The following is a 23,283-nucleotide window of genomic DNA, read 5'->3' on the forward strand; positions in this document are numbered from 1 at the left end:
GTTCGTACGAGAATTTGAGAAACAAAATATTTTTTGAAAATAGTTATTTTTGATTCTATTTATGCGACACAAAGTTCATAACTCAAAAAAATGACCAGATATTATTTTGAAAATTTGTGTACATATTCCATGGACAATTTCATTAGACACCTATTTCAGCTTTTTTCCAAATTCGTCCGAGAATTTGAGAAAAAATATTGTTTATAAAAAACACTGATTTTTTTTCTATTTATTCAACACAAAGTTCATAACTCAAAAAATTGACCAGATAACATTTTGAAAATTTGTGCATATATTCCATGGACAATTTCTTTGTACACCTATTTCAGCGTTTTGCCAAATTCCTACAAGAACTTGAGAAAAAAAAATCATTTTTGAAAATATTGATTTTTTTTCTCTATTCGACACAAAGTTTATATAACTCAATAAATTTGGATCCATCGAATCTTTTTTCTACCTCATCACAATGACTCGGTTAGATAGCTACGAAGAGGCCAGCGGTGGTCAAATCGAACCGAATTGTACAATACGTTGTACAAAACTAACGAAAGCAAAGACCGGCTCGGAATGCTGTTCCGTTGAATCAAGTTTGAAAGGCAGGCGAGTCGAGTTCCCAACCAGACCGGGCCATCCCAGCCAGTCTCGCCTGGTACTCTCCTCTCCTCTTTGTCTCACTCTCACTGATACGACCACGATACTGAACCGAATGGCCCTGGGCTATCTTTTCGGTTTAATACAGTTTTTTTTTTCTCTTGAGGTCAATTCGCCTAACTTTTCTTCGCAAAGGTATATTCAACCCTTGGTTCAGATTATGATCAGATTCCCCCTTGTTAATATGGGTAGTACCGGCAAGGGTGAGAGCAGAATAACACAATCATATTTATTATTTAACATTTTTTATTGGCTGTTAAGAAACATATTCGTTCTAACAAATAAAAAGTACTAAAGTAACTCATCAAGTAGGTACCTAAACCCCCATCCCTCGACCATTTCCTTTTCATTCAATAAATTATATAAACACAAGAAAATGTCAAGTTATCAAGTCCTTAATACACATTATAAAATAGTTAACAAAAAAGGAAACAAATTTTGTTTAACATAGGAAGTACACTTGGTTAAGAAACAGTAAAAGACAAAAATTCTTCCAGGCATTTATTCTTTGCCAAACCTGCTTTAATGGGAGATTCTGTTTAACCCATTTATTCCTACTGTACTGTAATTTATATACCTACATAAATCATTTGAGGCGTCATAATTAAATCACTGATGCATAATTACTGTGCTTTAATACTAGACTCTTGAGTAGGTTTAAATGGGTTCTAAACAAATAAGAGTGTTGCTAAGCAAAAAATTGTCCCTCATCAGAAGCATGAAGCCTCAAACATAAAACAAAACTAAATAAATTAATTAATATTGTTGCTAATGATGTTCGTTAAGTCGATCTTGACTCCGGCTGCTATTTTTTAATGTTTTCTTGGTGGCGCTTTCTAAGTAAGCTGCTGGTGCCCATCCTTCCACCGAACTTCCTGCAAATAATAATAACAATAATTATTATAAATAGCTTTATTTATTTTGTTTTTACTCTTTATTAACGCGATTGCCTATGTCTTTAAAAAATGTAAATAAATATATTAACTGAATTTTAATTGCACAAAATGAAATTTCCAGGTTAGTGCATTGTTGTGATAATAACTGTTTAAAACTTAACATAGAAAAATGTAAATTTATGACTTTCCATAAGAAAAAAGTCCCAATTTAGTACAATTATGAGATTAATGGGTGTCATTTGAGTAAAGTCGAAACTTTTAATAATATGAGGTTAACTTTTGACAGTGGCCTGACTTTCAAATTCCACTTAGAAAACATGACCAGGATAACCTACAGATTCTTGGGTTTTTTGAAAAGAACTTGTTCGCATATTAGTTTAATCTGTAGCATCTTAGAGTGTAATTCTATTACATAGTCTCCTTCTTACAATTGCTATATTGATCTTTTAGAAAGTTTGTGAAATATCTATTGGTTAAGTTTATATTTCCATATGTAAATGTACTCAGCAATGAAGGGAAAAAAGCTTTGATTCTTTACCTCTTTAAATTGTTGCATAACTTGTTTGTACAAGTGTATGTACCATTTGAAATTTTATTTCTGTAGTGTAGTTATACATTAAATAAATAAAAACAATTATAAAGTATAATCCAATAGTCACTGAATCTAATATTCACTAATTTAACTTGGCTAGTACCGATTAACTGATACAAAGGCATAGTAAGAAATCCCTAGTCTTTCTATGGAAACTAAATAAAGTTATGGTAATTCTATTAAGCTTTAATTCTAGAAACATCTTTTAAAGAATTAATTGTTGTGTATTTCAGAAATCAAAGAGTATTTAATTATCGGTATAGGTACTCTGGGAAATAAGTTTGTATGACTCTAAAGACCAAGCACAAAATAAGTAACTGACATCTTTCTCTTATAGTAAACCAGCTGCATTTTTGTAGATTAAACGTATGAATCAGACATGCTAAGGAAATTTCTGCAAACACAAATATTACATTAATTCAAGTAAGATAGTACTAATGAGTCATATAAATTGAGCTTACTTGGTGTATCAAAGTGTATTTTCTATGCAATAATCTAAATTTATAAAAACTTTTAAGAGAAAGACAAATAATTAAATTGACTTTATAAGAGACAAGTTATTTTATTATTTACGAGCACTCCTATAATAAAAATGTCAATACCTTGATTTTTAGTGTATATAAATCTTAATAATTTTTTCTAAAAAATGCTTGAAGAGCCCTTGGAGTCTTCAAAAGTCAATAATTATGACATTTTAAGTACTAGAAATGAAGATATTCAATTGCCAACAAGAAATAAATTATTTTATTTCTTACAGGCTCTCAAGTGAGGAATAACTGCCTGGAAGGACTTGAAAACGACTTTAAATGCCTCGAATACTTTGTACAATATGACCAGGGAATATTAGGTCTGAGTCAAATTCTTGCAGCTGTCTATTGATGATTTGCAAATCAGTGGTCATATCCTAACATGTTAATGAGATATTAAATAAATTAGCAAAATAAACCTACTTACCGATCAGTTTAACGAACCACCAGCCTGCACAACCTACTTTTAACAATTCCACAATGTCTCCTTCTTTCATGTTGACCTCACTGCTACCGATGGCGCAATAATCTGCTAAAGCTATATATCGCCCTCTCTAGAAAAATTATTTATTATTTTTACTTATTAGCGTACAATCTTAAGAGATACTTACTATATGAGTATTTGCATACTTAACTACCACCAAGCTTGAGCGGGTCTACACTACAGTCTACTTGATAAAGTAAAAAAAGCAGAAAACACTATAAGGATGGGAGAATTATTAAAAATGCACTTCTAATATAACTACTTAATATATTTGAGCATGCTTTAAAATATAAAATTTTACACCATAAACCATATAATTATGTATCGTATATTGAAGGTGTTTCAATTGTGTAACTGCAAATAAAGAGTATAATTGAGACACCCTATATATATGGCAAAATTCAAAAGCACATAGTGACAATATACTTGACATTTGTACTTTTTGCACGTAAAATTTAATCTATGGAATGAGATTTCTTTCATAAAAAAATATTAGGAATGTCATAAGTATAACATTGATTGAGTGAGAGCATCAAACAAAAGAATTTTTAATGACTTAAAAAATCAATACTATATAACCTCTTATCACGTTTGTCATGTAAACTCAAAAATTCCTCCGTTTGATTTTAACATAGGAACAGAAAACTTACAATGCAGAAAATGATTGTACAGCGACAGTAGATTGTTAGTAATGTCTAACATAAAACGTAGTGGTGGCACTAACACTACTGCCTACGAAATAGGCAACGACACGATCGTAAACCGTCGCTTGACCCTTGAAACTATAATGCTGTAACAAATTCAAACAGAAAATAGATGATAGAAGCCATTCCGTTGCTCATTCTTGTAAAGTAACATGCTTGGACCACAACTGCATGCAAAGCGTAGAAATATTATCAAATTAAGCAGAATTAAAGGAGGACTTACCGACACTGCATGCTGGTCTTCTTCATCGCTATTACTGGCATCGGATGACCAGTTTTCAGTCTCTGTGCATTCCACCCCTTCGTCTACGTTATGGTAACCTGGTGGTTCACTATCACAACTCATCGCTTTTTGATGAACTTGTCCTCCCTGGGTTGCTGCGGGCGTTTTCTCCTTTTCCCAAGATGTTGTTTGTTTTAACGGTCTATGAATAAATCACGTTTATTATAAAATAAGATGAGTAGTATAAACTTACTTATGAGCAATCGCGGCATACTGCTTGATCTTCTCTCCTTTGATTTCTTCCAACTGACTATAAAGGACTTTCTTGATTTCATTGACCCATGCGTTTTTCTGTTCCAAGTTAGCCGCTTGAATAATATGAACTTTTTGACGTCCCTGCAGCCACACCTCGAACCTCCTGCTATCACCTTTCACAGTTTCGGTCAATCCGATTTGGGACATTTCCAAATAATTCTTGAATTGGTACATGGCCTTATTGCTGTCAGTCTTTGAAACTGGCTTGCAGAACACCAGCGATTTTTGATAGAGGAACAAGTGCCTCCTCAGCGGTTTCAGTCTTAACCTTAAATCCCCTTTTTTGTTTTCGACCCACACAGAAAATGATCCTTGAAGTAGTAGCTCTCCTTGTTGTGACAATTCTTTGGGAAATCCTGTTATTGATATCTGATGCATTGAATCGTTTACGCATTTAAGGACTAGCAGCATGCAATCGAGTGCTTGTTGCAACTCTTTACAGCATTGCAGCTTTCCTTCTGAGTATTTCAGAAGGTGGCTTAATAGCAATTGGTACTTTGTAATGCGTTGAACTGGCTTTAGGAGGTATGCAGCTAAAGGAAGCTTATGGCCTAATTTTCTTTGGCATTTTATGAAAAATGGGCTTAATTCGTTTGAATTTTCACGCACTTGTTCTGACTTAGTGATGTTCTGGCAATAGAAACTATATAGCTTAAGAAAGGTTTCTCTCTGAAATATTAAAGAGTTAATAAGTTAAGAAATATATAGGGTGTCTCTAAAAGGTCTATACAAAATCCTAGACATATTCCTAAAGGCAATTTAAAGCAACTTACCTTAGCCAAAGTTGCTTTGTTTCTTAGTTATAGGGCGTTAAATTTAAAAAATAAAAATCGATTATATTATAATAATATTTATTATTATTTTTCTATACACGACTTAAAAAACAATCATTTGGCATTAAATACTGACTAAATTTCATTAATAAAGCTAATAACTTTAAAAAAATATATTTTTTTTAAATTCCGGTGCGGCATTAAAGACTAAAACATGAAATATCTTGGTAACGGTTAATTTTAGCGGATTCTAACAAGAGTATCTGTTTTACTCAAAAACGTTAGGGAAATTGTTTGCTTTACAAAAAAAACACATTTGCAAAAAAGTTATGGCCATTTTACACCGTTAACAGTACAGTATGGAGCGTCCTCTATCGGGCACAGTAAAAGGATGCCCATTTTCGAGTTTCTCATACCAAAAAACCCCTAGGTACCAATTTTCAGTGGTATCTGGCAAAATTAAATAAAATCGACTTTTATTTTTTTAAATTTAACACCTTATAACTGAGAAACGAAGCGACTTTGGACTAAGGTAAGTTGTTAGAAATCCACTAATATGTCCTAGGATTTTGTATAGGCCTTTTAAAAACACCCTGTATAACAGACGCATTACCTTCTGCACAAAACACAATGCAATCAAATCCGTAGAGCTAATGCAGTTTTCCAAATCTTTTAAAAAGTATTCTGCATGAAACTTGTATATCTCATCTAAGTTACCAAAAATGACATCGAATTTCTCGGCAGCTTTGGGAGAAATTAAGTTTTGGTTTTCTGGCAAGTCTGCTTCTTCCCTGTAACCCTATAAAATAAATTTTAACTAACTGGTTAAATAAAATAAAAATTATTTACCTTAATTATACACAAAAGCTCATTTACATAAACCCTCTCTGTATCCAACAATTCACTTAAAACATGGCCTATTTTGGCACTGTTTACACTATCATCACTGTCATGGGGAAATAATTCTTCTTCGGGTCCAACTTCCAATTCCGTCTCAATTGTTTTATCCATCTAAAAATTTTAATCATTCATTATTAAAAAAAAATTGGTTTCATCTGTTACCAACCACAGGAAGAAACGAATAAAAAAATCCACCATAAAACCCATAACTATCATGGGGATGTGAAATAATACACTTTTCCATATATTCCCCACGCATTATATTTTTTTTTAACTTAACGCGGTATAAAAATCGACAACTGAACGATAAGCGAGAAAGAATGCCCGAAAGGTTTTAAAATTCTGATAAAACTGGTTTACGAATGAGAGCGGCCCGATCGAAATGTTGGTTGCTCCACTAATTGCAGTCGAATTTTGGTGATATTATGAATAATTTATTTTCGAATCTTGACTTGAAATTGTGTTAATAGGTGAGGAAGTAATAAATGCATTACATAATGACAAGTTATAAGTTACTTACTTTCGGCACAGTAAAAGCCTTTTTTAAAAAAGGTTTACTAGGATGAGGTGCACCAACTAGGGGTTGTCTAGGAACTATGGAATCTGCCATCGGAGTTTGTACGTTGAGTCGTTTATGTTTTAATGCTATTTTATTAAGGCTACATATTCTTTTATTACACATGAGCATGATATCATCCATTCTTTGTACAAGCTAAAAAAATAATGTTTAAAATGAAGAAATTATTTTAAGAAAATAGGTACTTGAGAGGTGATAGTTTTTGTTTCCAGCGAAATATTATCGAAAAGAATATCCCTGAATTCCTGCTGGTTCTGGTACGATTTTATTTCATCTATATACTTCTCAGCCAGTTCAGGTGTATTAGTGCACTCCTCGATTCTCTGCGAGGCTAATAAACTAACACCAGCAGAACACCAATTGTTGGCCTAAAATAAAAATAATGTAAATATGTCTATAGGGTGTTTTAAATTTGATCCTCAGCATGGAGATCTCGGAATCTATAAGAGATACGAAGATGGTTAAATTTTAGATAAAATTGAGCCGTTTAAAAAATTGTTCCGTATATATTCGAAAAAATCCGTAATTAACATGATTTGCACTTTTGCATTGCCACTTTTTTTCGTGCTACATGATGGTGTTTTTAGATTTTTAATACGACGTTTTGTCTTTTGCCAACCATAATCAATTCGGTTTTTTCTTATAGGCGCTATATGCGGTTTGTGCATTTTTAAAATCTTTGCAAAATTTCCTTTTTAATAATAATTTATTTTTTGGAAAAACCCGAATTTTTGAGAAAAACTAAATTTGTCGCAGTAGACTGTGCTTAAACTGACAACGCAATATATAAACTGTTCGTTCTGTTCCGTTCTCATTTTGAGCCACAGTAATCGCCAACAATTTCGGGAAATTATCGAATAATTCGAAAAATTTATCTTTTAATTTTTATGTTTTATTTATTTATCTTTTAATTTTTATGTTTTGAAATAAATTCTTTTTAGTTTTTGAGGTCAGAAATTTTACATTTTTGAAACAAATTTTAACATTTTCCGGATTTCCCGACAATTCTTATATTATTCCAGGCATTTGGAATAAAACTTGTTTTATTCCTGGACTTTATTTGCTTACTGCAACAAATTTAGTTTTTTTCAAAAAATCAGGTTTTTACAAACTCTTTTCGAATATCTTCGGAACCATTCGGAATTTTTAATTTTTTTTAAATTGCATATCAACTGCAATTTAACCATCTTCGTATTTCTTACAGATCCGATATCTCCAGGTCAAGGATCGAATTTGAAACATCTTGTATATTTAATAAGAAAAATATAAAACCTTCTCAATAGTTTCCATAAGCAGTCTACTCTTAACCAAAGCATCCTTCCTTTGGTTTAACCTAATTATGAGCAACTCTTTCATTTGGCTTAAATCAAGGCATTTAGTTTGTATCTGATCAACTTGCGGAGTTTTAAAATTCTTTATTAACAATTCTCCTAATGAAACCGCTTCTTCTGCTCGTTGAATATCCGTTTGACAAAGGTTCTCGAAAACGCTCATTTCTTTAATAAGTGTTTCAACCCGAGAAGCAGTATCACCCAGTTCGGTCATCTCAGACATTGTCCTAAGTGACAACTCAAAGTTCCCTTGTAACTCGGTGAAGTCCTGCTCGAACCGTCTCAATTCCAAGTTGTTTCGTAGTTTATTCGAATGATCTTTCCAAAATTCATCAAAAGTTTTCTCAGTTTCTTCCAGTTGCACAAGAAGGCGTTCGACAGTGAAAACAATCCCAATATCTTGACTTTGGCTAAATGTGCCATCAGCATCAACCTCTTCATCAGGAACTCCTTTAATAATACGAAGAAGGGATTCTCCTACCTTCGCAGTATTCAGAATTTCGATTTTTAACTTTGAATATGATTCGGTTTGTTTAGCAAAAAGCTCTTGAGTAAGTTCCACATTTTCTGGCAGCTCCACCTCATTTACCTCCTTAGTAAAATCATCTAAGGAGCGAGAAACTTGTTGAGTAATACACGAAAAATGTTCTAATTCGATCCGTTGATCAACCCATATTTCGTTATTATATCTTAAGGAGCCACCTAAATCAGTTGTTAATTGTGTCGGATCTATATATTCGTGCAGTTCCTCAATAGTGCTTACTACAATCATAGGGAATTTAAATTCGTCTTTTGATAACATATTGCTAACTTCAGATAAGGCTTTTTGAAGAAAACTCGCCGGTCGAATAACATACACCACGTGTATAATCCCTGGGAAAAACTCAGATATTTTCAATAAAACTAACTTAACGGCACTCCAACGATCGTTTCGTCGGTCTATTATTAAATGGAAGCCCATATCTGCCTCTTGAAGTCTGAAAAAAATGCAAATCAAGTACAAGGATTTATGATACATTAAAGAAAAGTCTTACGTAGGCACCGTAGTTAAATACAACATTAATCGTTGATAGTCTATATCAGAAAGCATGTGAAAATTATTGTTATCAGGAAAGGTAATAATAGGACAGCCATCGTTCGATTTGCCACCGGTAAGAATGGCGTAGTGTTCCTTTAGGAGATCCACCACCTCACCCACTCCTAGTGGGTCACCTATTGTACTTTGCATTTCTAACTCCTCACCTACTTTAATCGCTAAAATAATTAAAATCTAGTTATAACGTCCTTCCTACCCATGCTTGAATTTTTTATGCTATAGGGGAATAAAATTCCAAATTGTTGTATGTAAACTATTACACCTCTCACTGTAACTATTATTTAATTATAATAATAAAACTCATTAATTAAATGTATATACAGGCGCATTTATTTAAATATTTAGTATTACTGATTTATTTTAAATCATTACCAAACTAAATAAAAACTGTAGTAATAAGTCTTTGTAAAAAAAGTGAATAATCACATGAACAATGAATACTAAAGATATGATGTCAAATACAGTATGGCCAATTTAGTTTTTTATTTACAGGCAAAAAACTAAAATTTTTCTATATAAATAAATTAAATCGCTGCTTTGTGAGTGTACAAAAAATTACATTAATATGAGATTTAACTTGTTAATAACCCCGACAAAATATGGTGTTTTCTTTGGAATTCACTTAGGCTGCTTAAAAAGGGGTTTTGAGCTTAAACATAGAACTCTGTAACATATCCTCAAAAAACTTATAATCTCCTTTACATTCTGCCATAATAGGGAGCATTATGGTGGTTATTGGCCATAGTAGTCACAATATCACCCTGTTCATTAATGACATAACCTGTATTTGTCAATTGATATGAAAAAGTAGAAGTATTATGATTAGAAACACTTTGTTGGGGAGTAACTAAACTGGTGTTTGTAATCAACTGAGGTACAGGAGTAACCAAGAAAGTTTGTGACTGTTGAGACTGTATGTTCGAGCCTTCACTTGTGGCTAAAACCAGTGGAATCACTTGTTGTACTTCATTGCTTATGATACATTTTTGTACTTGTTGTTGCTGTTGCTGCTGTTGTTGTTGTAAAAGCAACTGTTGTTGCTGTTGCTGCTGCGGCTGTTGCTGAACGGATGTTTGCTGATTATTGCTTGCAACCCCTGACTGATTGTTTTTAGGTTCTAATTTGCAAAACTTCACGTGAGGAAACTGCTCTTTCATGAAATGCCTGAAAGATGAATATCCCATAAGTTTAACTCCCGGTTCCAATATTTGTCCGTATTCTTTATAGGCGTCATGTAAATTCTTCCTAGTAACATCCCAGGGTAGCTGTATAGGTTGTTTTGTGTTTAAAATATCTCTGTCCCCAGTGTGTTGCTCTAAATACTGTTTCAAAAACTCCCTGGCATGGCAGTAAATGTCCAGTGGGAAAGTATTATGGGGCCTTTTACCATGGTTTCCATGAACGCGAGGGGCAACTCCATGTGTAATCACATGTTTCCGGATCCTCTTTAGTTGATAATGTGTGCAATTCTCTAGATAGAGAAATGCGTCCAAGCAAACCCTGCGTCCTTGGAAGACGTACTGAGAGCGCAGCCTTCGCCTCTCCCTATGCCTAACGGTTATATCTGGATTTGCTAGGCAGGCCATTGTAACCCCCATCAGGTACATATCGTGCTCGGCTTTTGTTAACTCCGCAATGTTATGCCGATGTTTAAATACTGTTTCCGGATTTAATCCCCTGAAACAACTTTCGTCATGGCATTCGCAACCTCTTTTAAACCGCTGTTTCACTTGCAATGGACTCTCTTCCAACTTCGTTGGCTCATTCATCCTGGCTGGAGCAGAAGTCGTTTTCTTCTTCTCATTTGTGGCACCTCCTCTACTATCGACATCACTTTTTGTTTTGTTTTTCTGCTTGCTTTTGCCCTCTTTCACTTCTGGAGGTGGCTTATCAACCTTTGTTGACTCACTTGCTTTATTCTTTTTGGTATTTTTCTCAATATCGGTGCTATCAGGGTCAGTTGTTACCACGGTTTCTGTATTGACAGCAGGCTCTTCTAATATGTCATGACTATTATAGATGGCGTTCATGTTTGTATCCATGGGGACGACTATGGACTGACCTTCCCATATCACCTGGTAAAAAAATTTCAGTTTTACTGTTAGAACTATTTTGCAAGGGTCATATTTTTGAAACCAGACATGTAATTAAGAAAGAAAAAAATACCATAAGCATACATATGTGTACATACAGAAAATGTTATTTTCAAGGTGCATTCTTCCATAACACCTGATTATAACAAACAAATCATACATATGAAAATATAATATGTCAAGTATAAAAAGACAGCATATGGGACAGATCAAGAAAAAACAAACAATTTATTTATTTATTTATTAACGGAATTCATTTACAAAAGTATTACATAGCATACCCATACAAAAATATATATTCAGATACAAAACTATCTATAAATCAGTGAAAGGTATAGATGAGTTAATTAATTAAAGCCCCTATGAAATAATATTCTTTAACTGCCCCTTAAAAGATATTATCCTAGAGTCAAAAAAGTTTATCTGTCCTGACAGACCATTAGCACTTTGAGCCATTCGTGTGGCTCATTAATACCATAATTGGTACGGTGGAATGGGACTGAAAATATTTCTGATTGTCTATTCAATCTGGAAGGCACCCTAAGTTTAAAAAGAGACAATAACTTGGGACAATCTATAGTAGCATTTAAAACCTTATTAAAACTGATTCGTATTTAAAACTGATTTAGCAAACTAATAAAGTGAGTGAATTGAATTTTTATGTGAAGTTTCAAAAATATAACCGATAGCATTAAGATGTCTGAAGAATAAATGTTTAAAACCATATTTACCACTTGTTCATCCATAGCAGTCGAAAAATGATTGGCGCCTTCAATGGTTGAGAAAAGTGAATGTGATATCGAGACTGGGGTATATTGGATGGCATTATCTCCATCTGCCAAAGCACTACTAGCATTTGTATGAAATGTATGTGTTGATATTGGGGTTTCATTGTTCTTTATACTCTCTGAGTTTTCCTGCTTTACAATACGTTCCACCGATAGTAAACTATGAAGTACTTCACTTGCTTCTTTTTCAGCTACTTCCTCTGCCATCTAAAATATGAATAATACCATTTCTGTCTAACTAGTAAAAACTGAGCCCGGTTATAAGGAAAGAATGTTTAACAATTATCATTTCTTTCTCCTATTTCCATTTTGTCCAATGTCAGTCTTGCTTTGATGCCCCTCTTTGAACATTATTTGTATGGTAATCAAGAAATTTATAACACATAAAATACTCACAAAGTGCATGATGTGTAGAATAATGAAACAGTAAGAGGTGTAACAGACAAGTGAATTATCAATTAAAATGTTCCCTTTAGACATACAATTAATGCTTACTTCTATACTGTAAAACTTTTACTCACATATGATGTGAAAATTAGATTTTTTTTTATTGGCAGCGATTTTGATTACTACTGGCATAAAAAACTTAAAAGCTCTGTTATTATAGGACATGTAATTCTTAGCTTCAGTCACTTACCCATAAAATCCTTTATAATTTTTTTCATTTCATTGTAAAAACAATAAATTTATTGAATTTATTTAATACCAGTTTATTCAGATACAAATATTTGCTATATAAACCTGGGAAGGCACCTAAAACATAACAAATATATTATTAACAAAAAAAAAAGGCTATTTTACAATTATTATAAATATTTTTTTTTGTACAATGATAATATTGTTATGTATGTATGGCAAAGAAGATTGTGAAGGTCTAGTTTAGCAACTTTTTTGAATATCACTGTTATTTTACTGGGAACAACATTATAAAGATGGAAGAGTAAATTTAAGTTGAAAATTTGTTTTTTTAAAGAAAATATGGAATATTCACAAGATAAACTAATAATAATTAATTTTTACATTTTAATTGTACCTGGAATTATAAACCCAATCCAACTCAACAAAATCCAATGCAATATAATCTAATTCAACTATAAAAGAATAAAACCATTGGAAAATGGATTTTTGAGAATTTATACTCATTATCATAAAATGGCATTACAGGAACATTTCCTTACATCTTAGTCTCAAAACTAGACTCTATATTACCAAAATTTTAACTGCAATTTTCAGAAAAATTGAGTTGGGTTATGTTGAATTAGATTTAAATGAGTTGGGTTGGGTTTACAATTCTAGGTACAATTGCAATATATGAATATCAAAATTAAATTTTTTGGACAAAAATCCATTTAAAAATTCAATACTTAGACATTGGAATATTGTTTTCAGTAGAATTACATATATTTGCCAATAATTTTAGATGTAATTTCCAGACAAGTTGTTAAAATAGACCTCTACCAAACAGATAGTAACAGAAGGGTGATTATGTGAATAGAAACTGCTTTTATGCCTTAAAGAGTGGCTTCCCCGAGTTTACATTTAAGTTTATTTTTATGATGAAGGATAAACCACAAATTTAAATCTTGAATGATTCATGAATAAAACAATTGTACTACTCCAAAGGAAAACCCTCATTCTTAGTACAATTAATTTTAGAGAGGTGCCCCAGGTGTACAGGATTTTATTTAATACTGGGTCACACCTAAATAATATATTCATTAATTTAATGATAAAGTGCAAGTCTAGTATGTTGTTAACTATCAGCATTGTTATAACTAATTGTTATCAGTCTTATCGTCTAATATTTTTTGAGATGAGATTTGTGACTTTCAGGGCATATTCGAGGTTAAAACTGCTGCCAGCATTTTCACATCATATATGTCTAACAACAATTAAATCAAAAAAAGCACCGTTTGAGTTATTCAAGGTATTATTACCACTATTAAATACCTTGATGTTCTGAGTCCAAAGTTTACATTAGTCACTAATTAAACCTTTGTGATTAAAATTGAACTGAAGGCATTTTAGCCCCTTATGGTTAAAAGGGATATCAGAAAATTGGCCCTTTGATAAGTTTAAATTTAATTAGCTAACATTATAAGAGGATGGGTACTTGCATTTTTTTAGTTAATAATAAAATTGGATACTAATACTGTTGTAGGCTAACCTTACAAATTTTTGTTTATAAACAAAAACGAAAATATGCGAAAATCGACTTTAAGGAATTTCCAAAATGCCTTATTACAAATGGTGGTTACACAAAATTCAACTCTATGGCTCCGCATCTTAGCAAACCATTACATACCTTTATGCCGTGCTACCGTTGTAATTTCCGCAAATGTTCTATCGGAATTACACCGAGATTAACGCTCAATGATTGTAAATAAGTAACATGCTTTTATTAAAACATTATCGCTCACTTTCATTCAATTAATCCACACAAAAATTTCAGTTTATAAGAAACCTCACCCTCCCCCATGTTTCTCAAAATAAATCACAATCAATAATTCAATTGTCACTTGTCACCACTGTCAAATGCAGCAGGGTTATCGGTTGGTAGCAGTGGTGACAACACTGTATTTGTGTATAATGACAATGTCATATGTCAATTATGTTTTTCTAGGGGTACGTTCAGTATTAAAACCAAATATGTTATAATTTGCATTTAATTGTGCTTTAGCCAGCAATAAATGGTTAAGATATCGATTATTAAACCCGGAAAATTGTTTTATTAGTGTTATGTAAGGGAACGCAGCCTAGCTAGACAAATTACACAGCGATAAAATGGCGGATCACGGTACGTATGGCATTGATTTTCTATATAGGTTAGTTGCATCGTTGATTGAATATTTTGTATGGTGTTTCCCCTAATTTTAGTTACGGTAGAATTAATAAATTTAAAGGACTCTGTAATAGGATTAATTTACATCTGCTAGATGTCGCCCTAAGCCAGTAAACATAATAATAATAAAAGTTTTTTTTGGCATGGAATTGGCCTTCCCAGATATTTAGAGAGTTTTGAATAATTCCCTGTTCTTTTTTGGTTTTGTATGCATGGTAAGAGACTATATACTTTTTTATTTAATTAAGTTTACCTAGCATGTGGGGCATATTCACAAACAGCATGTAGATTCATTATACTATTTAAATATGCCAGTTTCACTTATACCTTTTTATAATTCATATATAATCTGTTCATATATTGGTAGGTTGGGTTGGCCCTAGGAGCGCGAATAAAACTTCAATGTCTTGTCAATAAAGATTTCTTTTATTCATTTATATACTTAAACAGAACTTTTTCGAATATTGCAACAAATAGTAGGAACAGTTTTTTTATGAATTTACTTTAGCCAAACGGTTATGTACACTAAAAAAGCAACATTTTATATAACGCGAATCCAAAGATTTGTTGCAAATACAGAAAAACCTCCTCCTCTGCATCAAGAAGATAACATTGAATCAGAACTAAAAACATAAAATGGCACTAAGGAAAAGAAATTGTAATAGCCAACTTAATCATAGCGTTTGCCATTTTTACATTAATAGTACTAGCACAATTTATTATTGCACTTTATGCTGCATACTATACAATACCACGGCATATTTTATTAAGAAATTCATATTATCACTGAGGTAATCTACAATACTTACAGCTAAAAACGAGATCGCTATAATATTAAGGGACATCATACGCACACACTTTGACTTTACGAATAATACATAGATTATAATTTAAAAACTATTATGTGATTAAATATATGATGTACTAATACTTTTTTATATAGCGGCGTAATATTTACAATAATTAATATTAACAAAGAGGTCACAATAGTTTCGAAGTATACACAGGAACTGACATAAAAGGACTGATAAAATGATGAATGTCTTGGTCAGGGGAGTAAACGGAGGAAGAGGCTCCAGAAGGGGCTAAAGGTCCATAATCCGATGGTTCCAGGTTGGCTCCAGAGTTCTCATGCAACTTCCTCATATGCTTTTTTAAATCAAAATTTCGACAAAACCCTTTACCGCATATCCGGCAAGTAAACGGCTTTTTATCGTTATGAGTATGCATGTGAAAAGTCAAATTGTACACTTGATGAAAGGCCTTTGAACAAACCGAACATTTATACGCCTTCTCCCCACTATGAGTCAGCTTGTGATTCTTGTAATTCCCTTTTTGATGGAATCCCTTACCGCAAAACTCGCATACAAACGGCTTATACCCCGCGTGAATTCGCGCATGCGTGTTAAGGGTCGAAGAGCGATTAAACGCCTTTCCACACGTGTGACATTTATGAGGTTTTTCCGAGGTGTGAATGATCTTATGCCTGCACAAAGTCGAGGCTTGCCTAAAACCTTTACCACAAATTTTACATACAAAAGGTCTGGCACCGGTATGCACTGGCATATGCCTGGTCAAATTATAGTGGGCATTAAACACTTTTCCACACTCTCCACATTCGAAACTTTTCTGTTTGGCATGAGGTAACGCAGCAGCTGTTGAAGGGTTCGTTTGGTTTGTTGGACTCGTCGATGAATTATTGACTGTCGATGCTCCATGGGTAGCTTTCGAAGGGACTTTCACTGTACAAGACTTATTTGGACTAAACGGTAGTGCTGCAGGTGCTATTGAGGGCGCACCCTCGCTCTGATCTTGCACTAGAGATCCATATAATGATACTGAACCTAACACCAGTTGACTAGGATGATAGTAGACTAGAGGGTAGTTTTGTAGCAGTTCTGGCGAGCGAAGCATGTCAGGTACGTACTTTTTAAACGCCGAATGAAACGCCGTTGAGTAGGAGGAGAAATTAATGCTCTTTTCCTCTTTAGCGTTTTGTTTCCTATCGGGTTCCATTATTTTTGCTATTGAGAAATTTAGGGTCCGGGATGAGGGCGATGTGGGGATGTTTTCGTTGTCGCTTGCCAATTTTGTGGAACTTACTGGCGACGTCATGGTTTCGTTTTTATGGCACATCTGGAAACAAAAGTAGAGTTAGACTTAATGGCTCTTGGTCGAGTTGAGTTAATTAAATTAATAATAAGATTGACACCATTCTTCTTCATTCATTCATTTGTACTCATGTAGGAATCTACAAAAAACGTTCTTTCAAAAATTTGGGCAATAAATGCTGCTCTTCAAGAATATTCATTGCAAAACGTTCAACCCAAAAATCAAGCAGGTTTATTTTATTCCCATACTTATATTAAATTAATAATAGGGCGCCCCTATATCTAAACCAGTTTAAAACATCATAATTCAATATTTCACGAGAGGGGTTTAATATTTTATATTTTATATAAAGTGGCTCGAGTGACTGAACATCGGTGTGTTACGTCACTGGATTTTTCAATCCGCCAAGGGTCTCATCATATCTGGCCCATTGGGGGCGGGACGGTCACATTTGGTGGCGGGTTTGTCTCTGGGGGTTTTCGGGGGGCAGGGGTGGCTGCCGCCTCCCCGCTCGTTCAGGCGCAGTTGATCGTTTATGGTTCGCCGATGGCGCAATTCGCTGCGCAAATAAACTGATGCTCGCGTCCTGTTTGCCATCATTGTCCTCCATGGTCGTTTCCAGCAGCGGTGCCGTTGCTAATTTGATCCATCTGTATCTATATCTAGACGGTTTCATGTTATATTGTCACTGTCATCACTTAATTGGCAGATTAAAAAAATGTCTATCTTTGTTTTTATTGACAAATGACCAGTGGCGGTAAAAAAATCCATTTAGTCATTATTTTTGAAATAAAGTTTGAGCCTTCCTAATTGTCGTATACATTGTCCATTCATGCACATGTACAAGTACCTTCATTTTTGAGGCGTTTCGGGTTCGAATAAGCAATTAATTTGCTAGATTATAATAATTACACTTTTTCCTAAAAGAAATGAGTAGAGGTATCCAATACTCAATAGATACTCCATAAATATGTCTCATAATATTATAGCCACGAACTTTAATATACCTGGACTGCCAATTCAATGAAAAGTAAATAGCCACTACTAGGTGGCCGCCATTTTGTGTGATTGTGTCCTTTCGATGTTGGTCACTCTGACAAATTTCAGGTGTGTCAATTGTAGGGAAATAAAACAATTAAAGTTTTTGGGAGGTTTTGGTTAAAAAAAAACAAATTAAAAATTTATATTTAGTTATAAAATAAATAAAATAGGTGCGTTATTAGAGTATTTTTCTTGTACTTTTTTTAAGAATTTCGTTAAAATTTATGAAAGGAAGTAATTCTCACCTAAAATGATAAATAAAGTTTAATTAACTTGTGATAGATGAATGCACCCTAAAATATTTGTTTTATTATTCCGATAAATTGGAATCTTATAAATCCTAATACCAGGGAAATCTTCATTTAAATTTTTGCTTGTGTTTACTTAACAAATTTTATTTTCTTTTCATTTTTCCTACTTCTACTTTCCTTCTATAAACAAATGTTTCACATTAATAGGTCCAACCATCTATAAAAATCAAAATATAGATGATTTTATGAGGGTTTGTAATTAGAAAAGGTTTATTATTCTCCCTAACACAGACAGACAATTCAATATAATTCGGTTTTGGGAAACAGTGAACTAAATAGGTTGCTGCTACATTATCCATGTATTAAATAAGGAGGAAGCTATATTACCTGATGCAGACTGATCGTTTAAAAATTGGCACGCATCAAAGACTACGCAATCCGTAATACTCACAATTGACAATGTTATTTAGAATCAGTCATATGGAGTGATCGTGTCGAGATTTTAGTGCGTCATTTTGAAATCTCAATGATGGTTTAAAAACAATGCCAATAAAAAAAAATAAATTTAGTTCGTGACAGGTCATCAACTTTATAACCGTTATTTAATATATTTTTTGTTGGCAACACTGAAGATAATCAGAGTGACCAACATCAACCACTTTAAAAATGGCGGCCACCAGGCAGTGGTCATTTTTGGGTATGGGGGCCATATGCATTAGCAGTCCGGGGCTGGGATTCTAAAATCACGACTCGACACGATTACTCGATATGACTGATTCTAAATAAAATTTTTAATCGTGAGTGTTTTGCGGATTGCTTAGTTTTTAACGATTTGTCGTATGCACCAGACGATAAAGCTTTCTTCCTCATTTTCCTAATTCGACCCTATTTTCCACAACCTTCTGTTAATAATAGAGGCAGAAGAAGTAGAGTTACCATTGAATGGGCAGTTTTAGTATGTCAAGATTTTATACCACAGATTGTTACCAAAGAAGCATTGGACAAGATTTGGAATTAGCGAAACTACTGCAAGTCGTCCATAAATCGGATCCATAAAATTACTGAAATTATTGACAATCACCTTGCTGATCGATTCATTAATTTTCCAACTATAAGAGATGAAAGATAAATTAATAAATTAAAATTTATGGAGAGATCCAATTTCCCTGGTGCCATATTAAAACCAGAGCACACAAAGTTTTTGTGACTTTCCATGAATTCAATTATTATTTCCCAATGGGTAGTGGTGATTTTAAACGACATTTTTTTATTTTAAAGAAATAATTTAGGCATATATTTAAATTAAAAAAAAAAGGAGGCGAAAACAAATTAATAAAATAAATGAAAATTCTTAGTCTAAGACAATTGATGCTTCCATCTGTCAAATATTAGAGAAAATAACTAATATATATCAAGAAGAGAGTTTAGCCGATGATTGAAATTTAGAAGTGAGTGAGTCGCGATCGAGATCGAGTCGTGATTTTAGAATCCCAGCCCAGGTCCAGGTATATTTATTAAGTTCGTGGTTATAACCTAGAAGAATCACACCATTGACCACCTGTAAAAGGAACGAAGGAATATGTGATCCACTTCAGACTTCTTTATAATTTTTCAGCAAAAAGGAAGTTTTTAGGCACCATCCAAAAGTAAACAATCTACACCATTGCCGCTGTATGGGAATTTCGTGATTTAAAGAATCCAAATTAAAAATATTAATTATTATTAGTGTAAATATAGTACAAAATAGTATCGGTTATTACACGAGTTTCACTCTTTCTTCTGCTTTATAATAAAGAATGCAACTCAGTTTCTGCTTTATTTATCTCACTTTAATTTCTTCTGTTAAAATCATGTTTATGAATACAATACCCCTTCTGCCCCCTGTGTAGATGTTACGTTCAATCCAAAGCAGCCAATGTTTATTCTACTGTATTCAATGTTCGTAGAAAAAAAATGTTTAAAATTTTATTTGGGTGCACGCCCCTGTTGAATCAATCTCCTAAGCCTGTTCTCTTGGGGTTTGGTGTAATTATCATCGTCAAATATTTGCCCGGCATTTACCTTTTAACTATCGGAGATCGACTTGCACCGCATCATCCAGACGAGCCGTCGGTACGGAAAATTGTGCGTGCCGTAAGGGTGGCATCCCAAAGGGAGTGAGGTTGCGGGTAGAGGAGGTTATGCGATACGCATACGCTTCCACACCCCTGCACCTGGATTCACGCACTTTTTAATCTCTTTCTAAAATTCCACTTAGAGAATCATTCGTAATTGTAGGTATATTTGTTTCGTTCTGATGAACAATCTAGTGGTGTAATTTCGGGATGATATTGCATAAATACCTGATGTACTAAATCAGATATTTTTTCGTTGCGTAGGGCTTATATTTGTATTAGCAATGAAGTTTAAAATGATTATTGGATGCTTCGCCAGTTTGCGAAGGGGTTGCTACTAATAGGAAATTAATTTGAAAAAAGAGGGTTGCATGGACAAAAATTTCCATCGTTCATACACAAACAGTAACATTAAATAATAAAATCAGTTTATCTGTAAATTTTAATCACGTCCGCAAATACAAGCAATCTCGCAGGCAATTACACATTTCGGTTTTCGGATATTCCCCATCCCGTTCCATCCTCTGCTGTATGTATGTAGCTAATAAAGGATAATAATTTTCAATCTGTGTGAAAGCGATGATAACCAATTATAAGTGTCAGCAGTTGGTGGCAGCCCAATTGCCGATTAGGGTGAGTTCAACATAAAGGATCAAGCTAAGGATGGGATGGGGTGGAAAGAAGGGAATGGGGACCTGGGAGGGGGTTGACGACGACGACGATGATCACGCCGAATCCCGATTTTCCTAAGAGGTCTCTTATACTACTTTACTCGTAGCAGATGATTATTATGATGATGACGACGGCCCGACAGGAAAACGATTGTGCGGGGTGAAATCTCAATCCGTTTAATCTTATGAATTATTCATCGATTTGATTTAAAAATGTCATGCCACCGATATCGCACAATCATATCGCTTAAACTGGTCAGGACAATTTACTTTACTTTTGTATCGACTATTTCATAAGATCTTTACACATAATATTTAATGTAGCCCTAAAAACCCTAATAAATTAAGAGAGAGCATTTATTACTGTAAATTTGGTAATGATATAAAAAATTATAAATATATGAAATACTGGACAAAATCTTCATAATTCAGTTTTCTCCCCATCAGCATGACACAAAAATCAAATAGATGTAATTTTCACAGATTGTGCAAAAGCGTTTGATAAGGTGGAAAAATGCCATTTCTCCCAGGAAGAAGTCAAAAAGTGAGAGTTCTTTCTATGTAGTATTCGAATACTTCTGGTGTTCCTCAGGGTAGCAATTTGGACCCTCTTTTATTTGCTTTATTTATAAATGACCTGCCAAATCGAATGATTGTTATTTACTACAGCTGGATCTAAGAAGAAGAAATGACTAAAACCCTTTCACTAAAAATCAAGATATCTAAAATGGTTGTCTCTTATTTACACGCCAACATTTGCAAATATTAATTTACCGATTACTTTTGCTTTTTTAGTCTTTTGTGAAGAAATGACTAAAATCCATTCACTAAAAAGTAACAAAATAAGAAACAAAATAACAAACCTTTAATTGGCTCATTGGGTAACTAAAATTTAGAAATTATTCACTTTGAAGACCTTTTTAGTCTTTTTTGAAGAAATTACTAAAAGTCAAGATGTTGAAGCTTATATTCCAAGAGTGCCTGTAAAAGACAAAATAGTTTGCCTCTTATTGGCACGCCAATATCTTAAGGTCTATTAACTACATTTAGAAATTATTGATTATTGGACTACTCTGAAGTCTTTTTTAAAGAAATTACTAAAATCCATTCACTTTTTAGTTCCAACTTTAACACGAAGCATCATTACTATTTTTTTAATGTTACATAAAAAATTCCTTATTTTTTTAAAATTTATTTAATAACCATTTTTCTCTCAAGGAACTATTTTCTGGAAAAAAACCGTTTTTCATTAATTCTACCCTTAGCCCCCCACCCACCCCACACACCTTACCAGTAAAAAATTGTCTACAAAAATCATTATTTTTCATATCTAATCTAATAACACAATTTGTTTATTTAAATTTGATATAATTATTATATGTATATTAATAAATATTTAATACAAAAACTGATTGTTGCGATTGGATATTCTGGACGAAAAACAGTGATTTTTCAAAGGAATTTCTTACTGGCCAACTGTTTGGGGTGGGTGGGGGGGTAAGGGTTGTGTTAATAAAAAACAATGTTTCTGCAGAAAAGATATATGCAAAATTTAATTTAATAACTTTCTTATCCTAATTTTAACACAAAGTCACTATTTTCTTAATGTTACAAAAAAATCTCTAGTCCAGGCAAAGAATTAAATATAGAAAACACATAAAAAATCCATTAAAGTTAATTAATTATTTCGAGTTCATTTCGTGAATTAATTTCAAACTTTGGCATCAAAAGGCGTTTTCTCAAAAAACAAATTTCAAACACATTTCTCCACAAAAAATTTAAAATGCTGTCTGTAAGCTCTTATTATCCTATGATGTCCTATGATCCTATGATCTTATATCCAATGTTGACACTTTATATCAAATTTGCTAGGACGTGTTGAGGTTTACAACGTTGCGAACCTTCAGTAGATCCACTGCTAGTTTTTTAATTTCAGTTTTTATTATCAGTTAATTACGTCCACGAGATTCATTGTTAAAATATATTTGAATACTATTGACTATACGGTAGTTCAATGTGCTATCTATAAGCTCTTCTATTATAATGAATTTGACAGATAAAATAATTCAGTCAGATTGTATAACTCCTTGGTAAGACCCCCATCTCGGGTATGTTTTTGTAATGCAGTAGGTACATTTCTGTTTCAACTGCCTGGAAGATTGAATTTAATGATTCCTTCCAGGCAGTTGAGGTCATTTCATCAAAAGACCTTTAGTCTTCGTAAGACTTCCTTGAAATTCCATCCACTGTTCCAATTGTGTATAATGCTAGTGCACCACAGGCAGAAGTTAATACAGATTTT

General features: G+C 33.2%; 2 protein-coding genes across 7 annotated transcripts in view; both read right to left on the reverse strand.

Moving 5' to 3' along the window:
- Positions 1-879: 879 nt before the first annotated feature.
- On the reverse strand, positions 880-14,460 carry LOC126748766 (guanine nucleotide exchange factor DBS-like). 6 transcript variants are annotated; one of them, XM_050458208.1, is made up of 12 exons: positions 14,256-14,460; positions 12,588-12,703; positions 9,008-9,227; positions 7,915-8,950; positions 6,828-7,010; positions 6,586-6,777; positions 6,015-6,176; positions 5,779-5,964; positions 4,331-5,061; positions 4,078-4,279; positions 3,094-3,220; positions 880-1,526 (listed from the first exon to the last, which is right to left on the reverse strand). In XM_050458208.1, the coding sequence occupies exons 2-12, from the start codon at positions 12,613-12,615 to the stop codon at positions 1,420-1,422; spliced, it is 3,174 nt and encodes a 1,057-aa protein (XP_050314165.1). In that variant the 5' UTR covers positions 12,616-12,703; positions 14,256-14,460; the 3' UTR covers positions 880-1,419. The 6 variants fall into 6 exon arrangements, 5 of the variants coding, with proteins under 5 accessions (XP_050314165.1, XP_050314166.1, XP_050314169.1 ...); XR_007664810.1 differs by lacking the exon at positions 880-1,526 and adding an exon at positions 3,278-3,337; XM_050458212.1 differs by lacking the exon at positions 880-1,526 and adding an exon at positions 3,278-3,334.
- A 739-nt stretch (positions 14,461-15,199) lies between these two features.
- The window catches only part of LOC126748900 (fez family zinc finger protein erm-like), a 35,349-nt gene continuing 27,265 nt past the window's right edge, over positions 15,200-23,283 (reverse strand). Inside the window, exon 2 of the mRNA XM_050458436.1 lies at positions 15,200-16,928. Coding sequence (XP_050314393.1) covers positions 15,774-16,928 — 1,155 coding nt within the window. The 3' untranslated portion in view covers positions 15,200-15,773. The remainder of the gene's footprint in view (positions 16,929-23,283) is intronic.

The sequence above is a fragment of the Anthonomus grandis genome, chromosome 22, assembly GCF_022605725.1.
Source record: "Anthonomus grandis grandis chromosome 22, icAntGran1.3, whole genome shotgun sequence".
NCBI classification, from domain to species: Eukaryota; Metazoa; Arthropoda; class Insecta; order Coleoptera; family Curculionidae; genus Anthonomus; species Anthonomus grandis.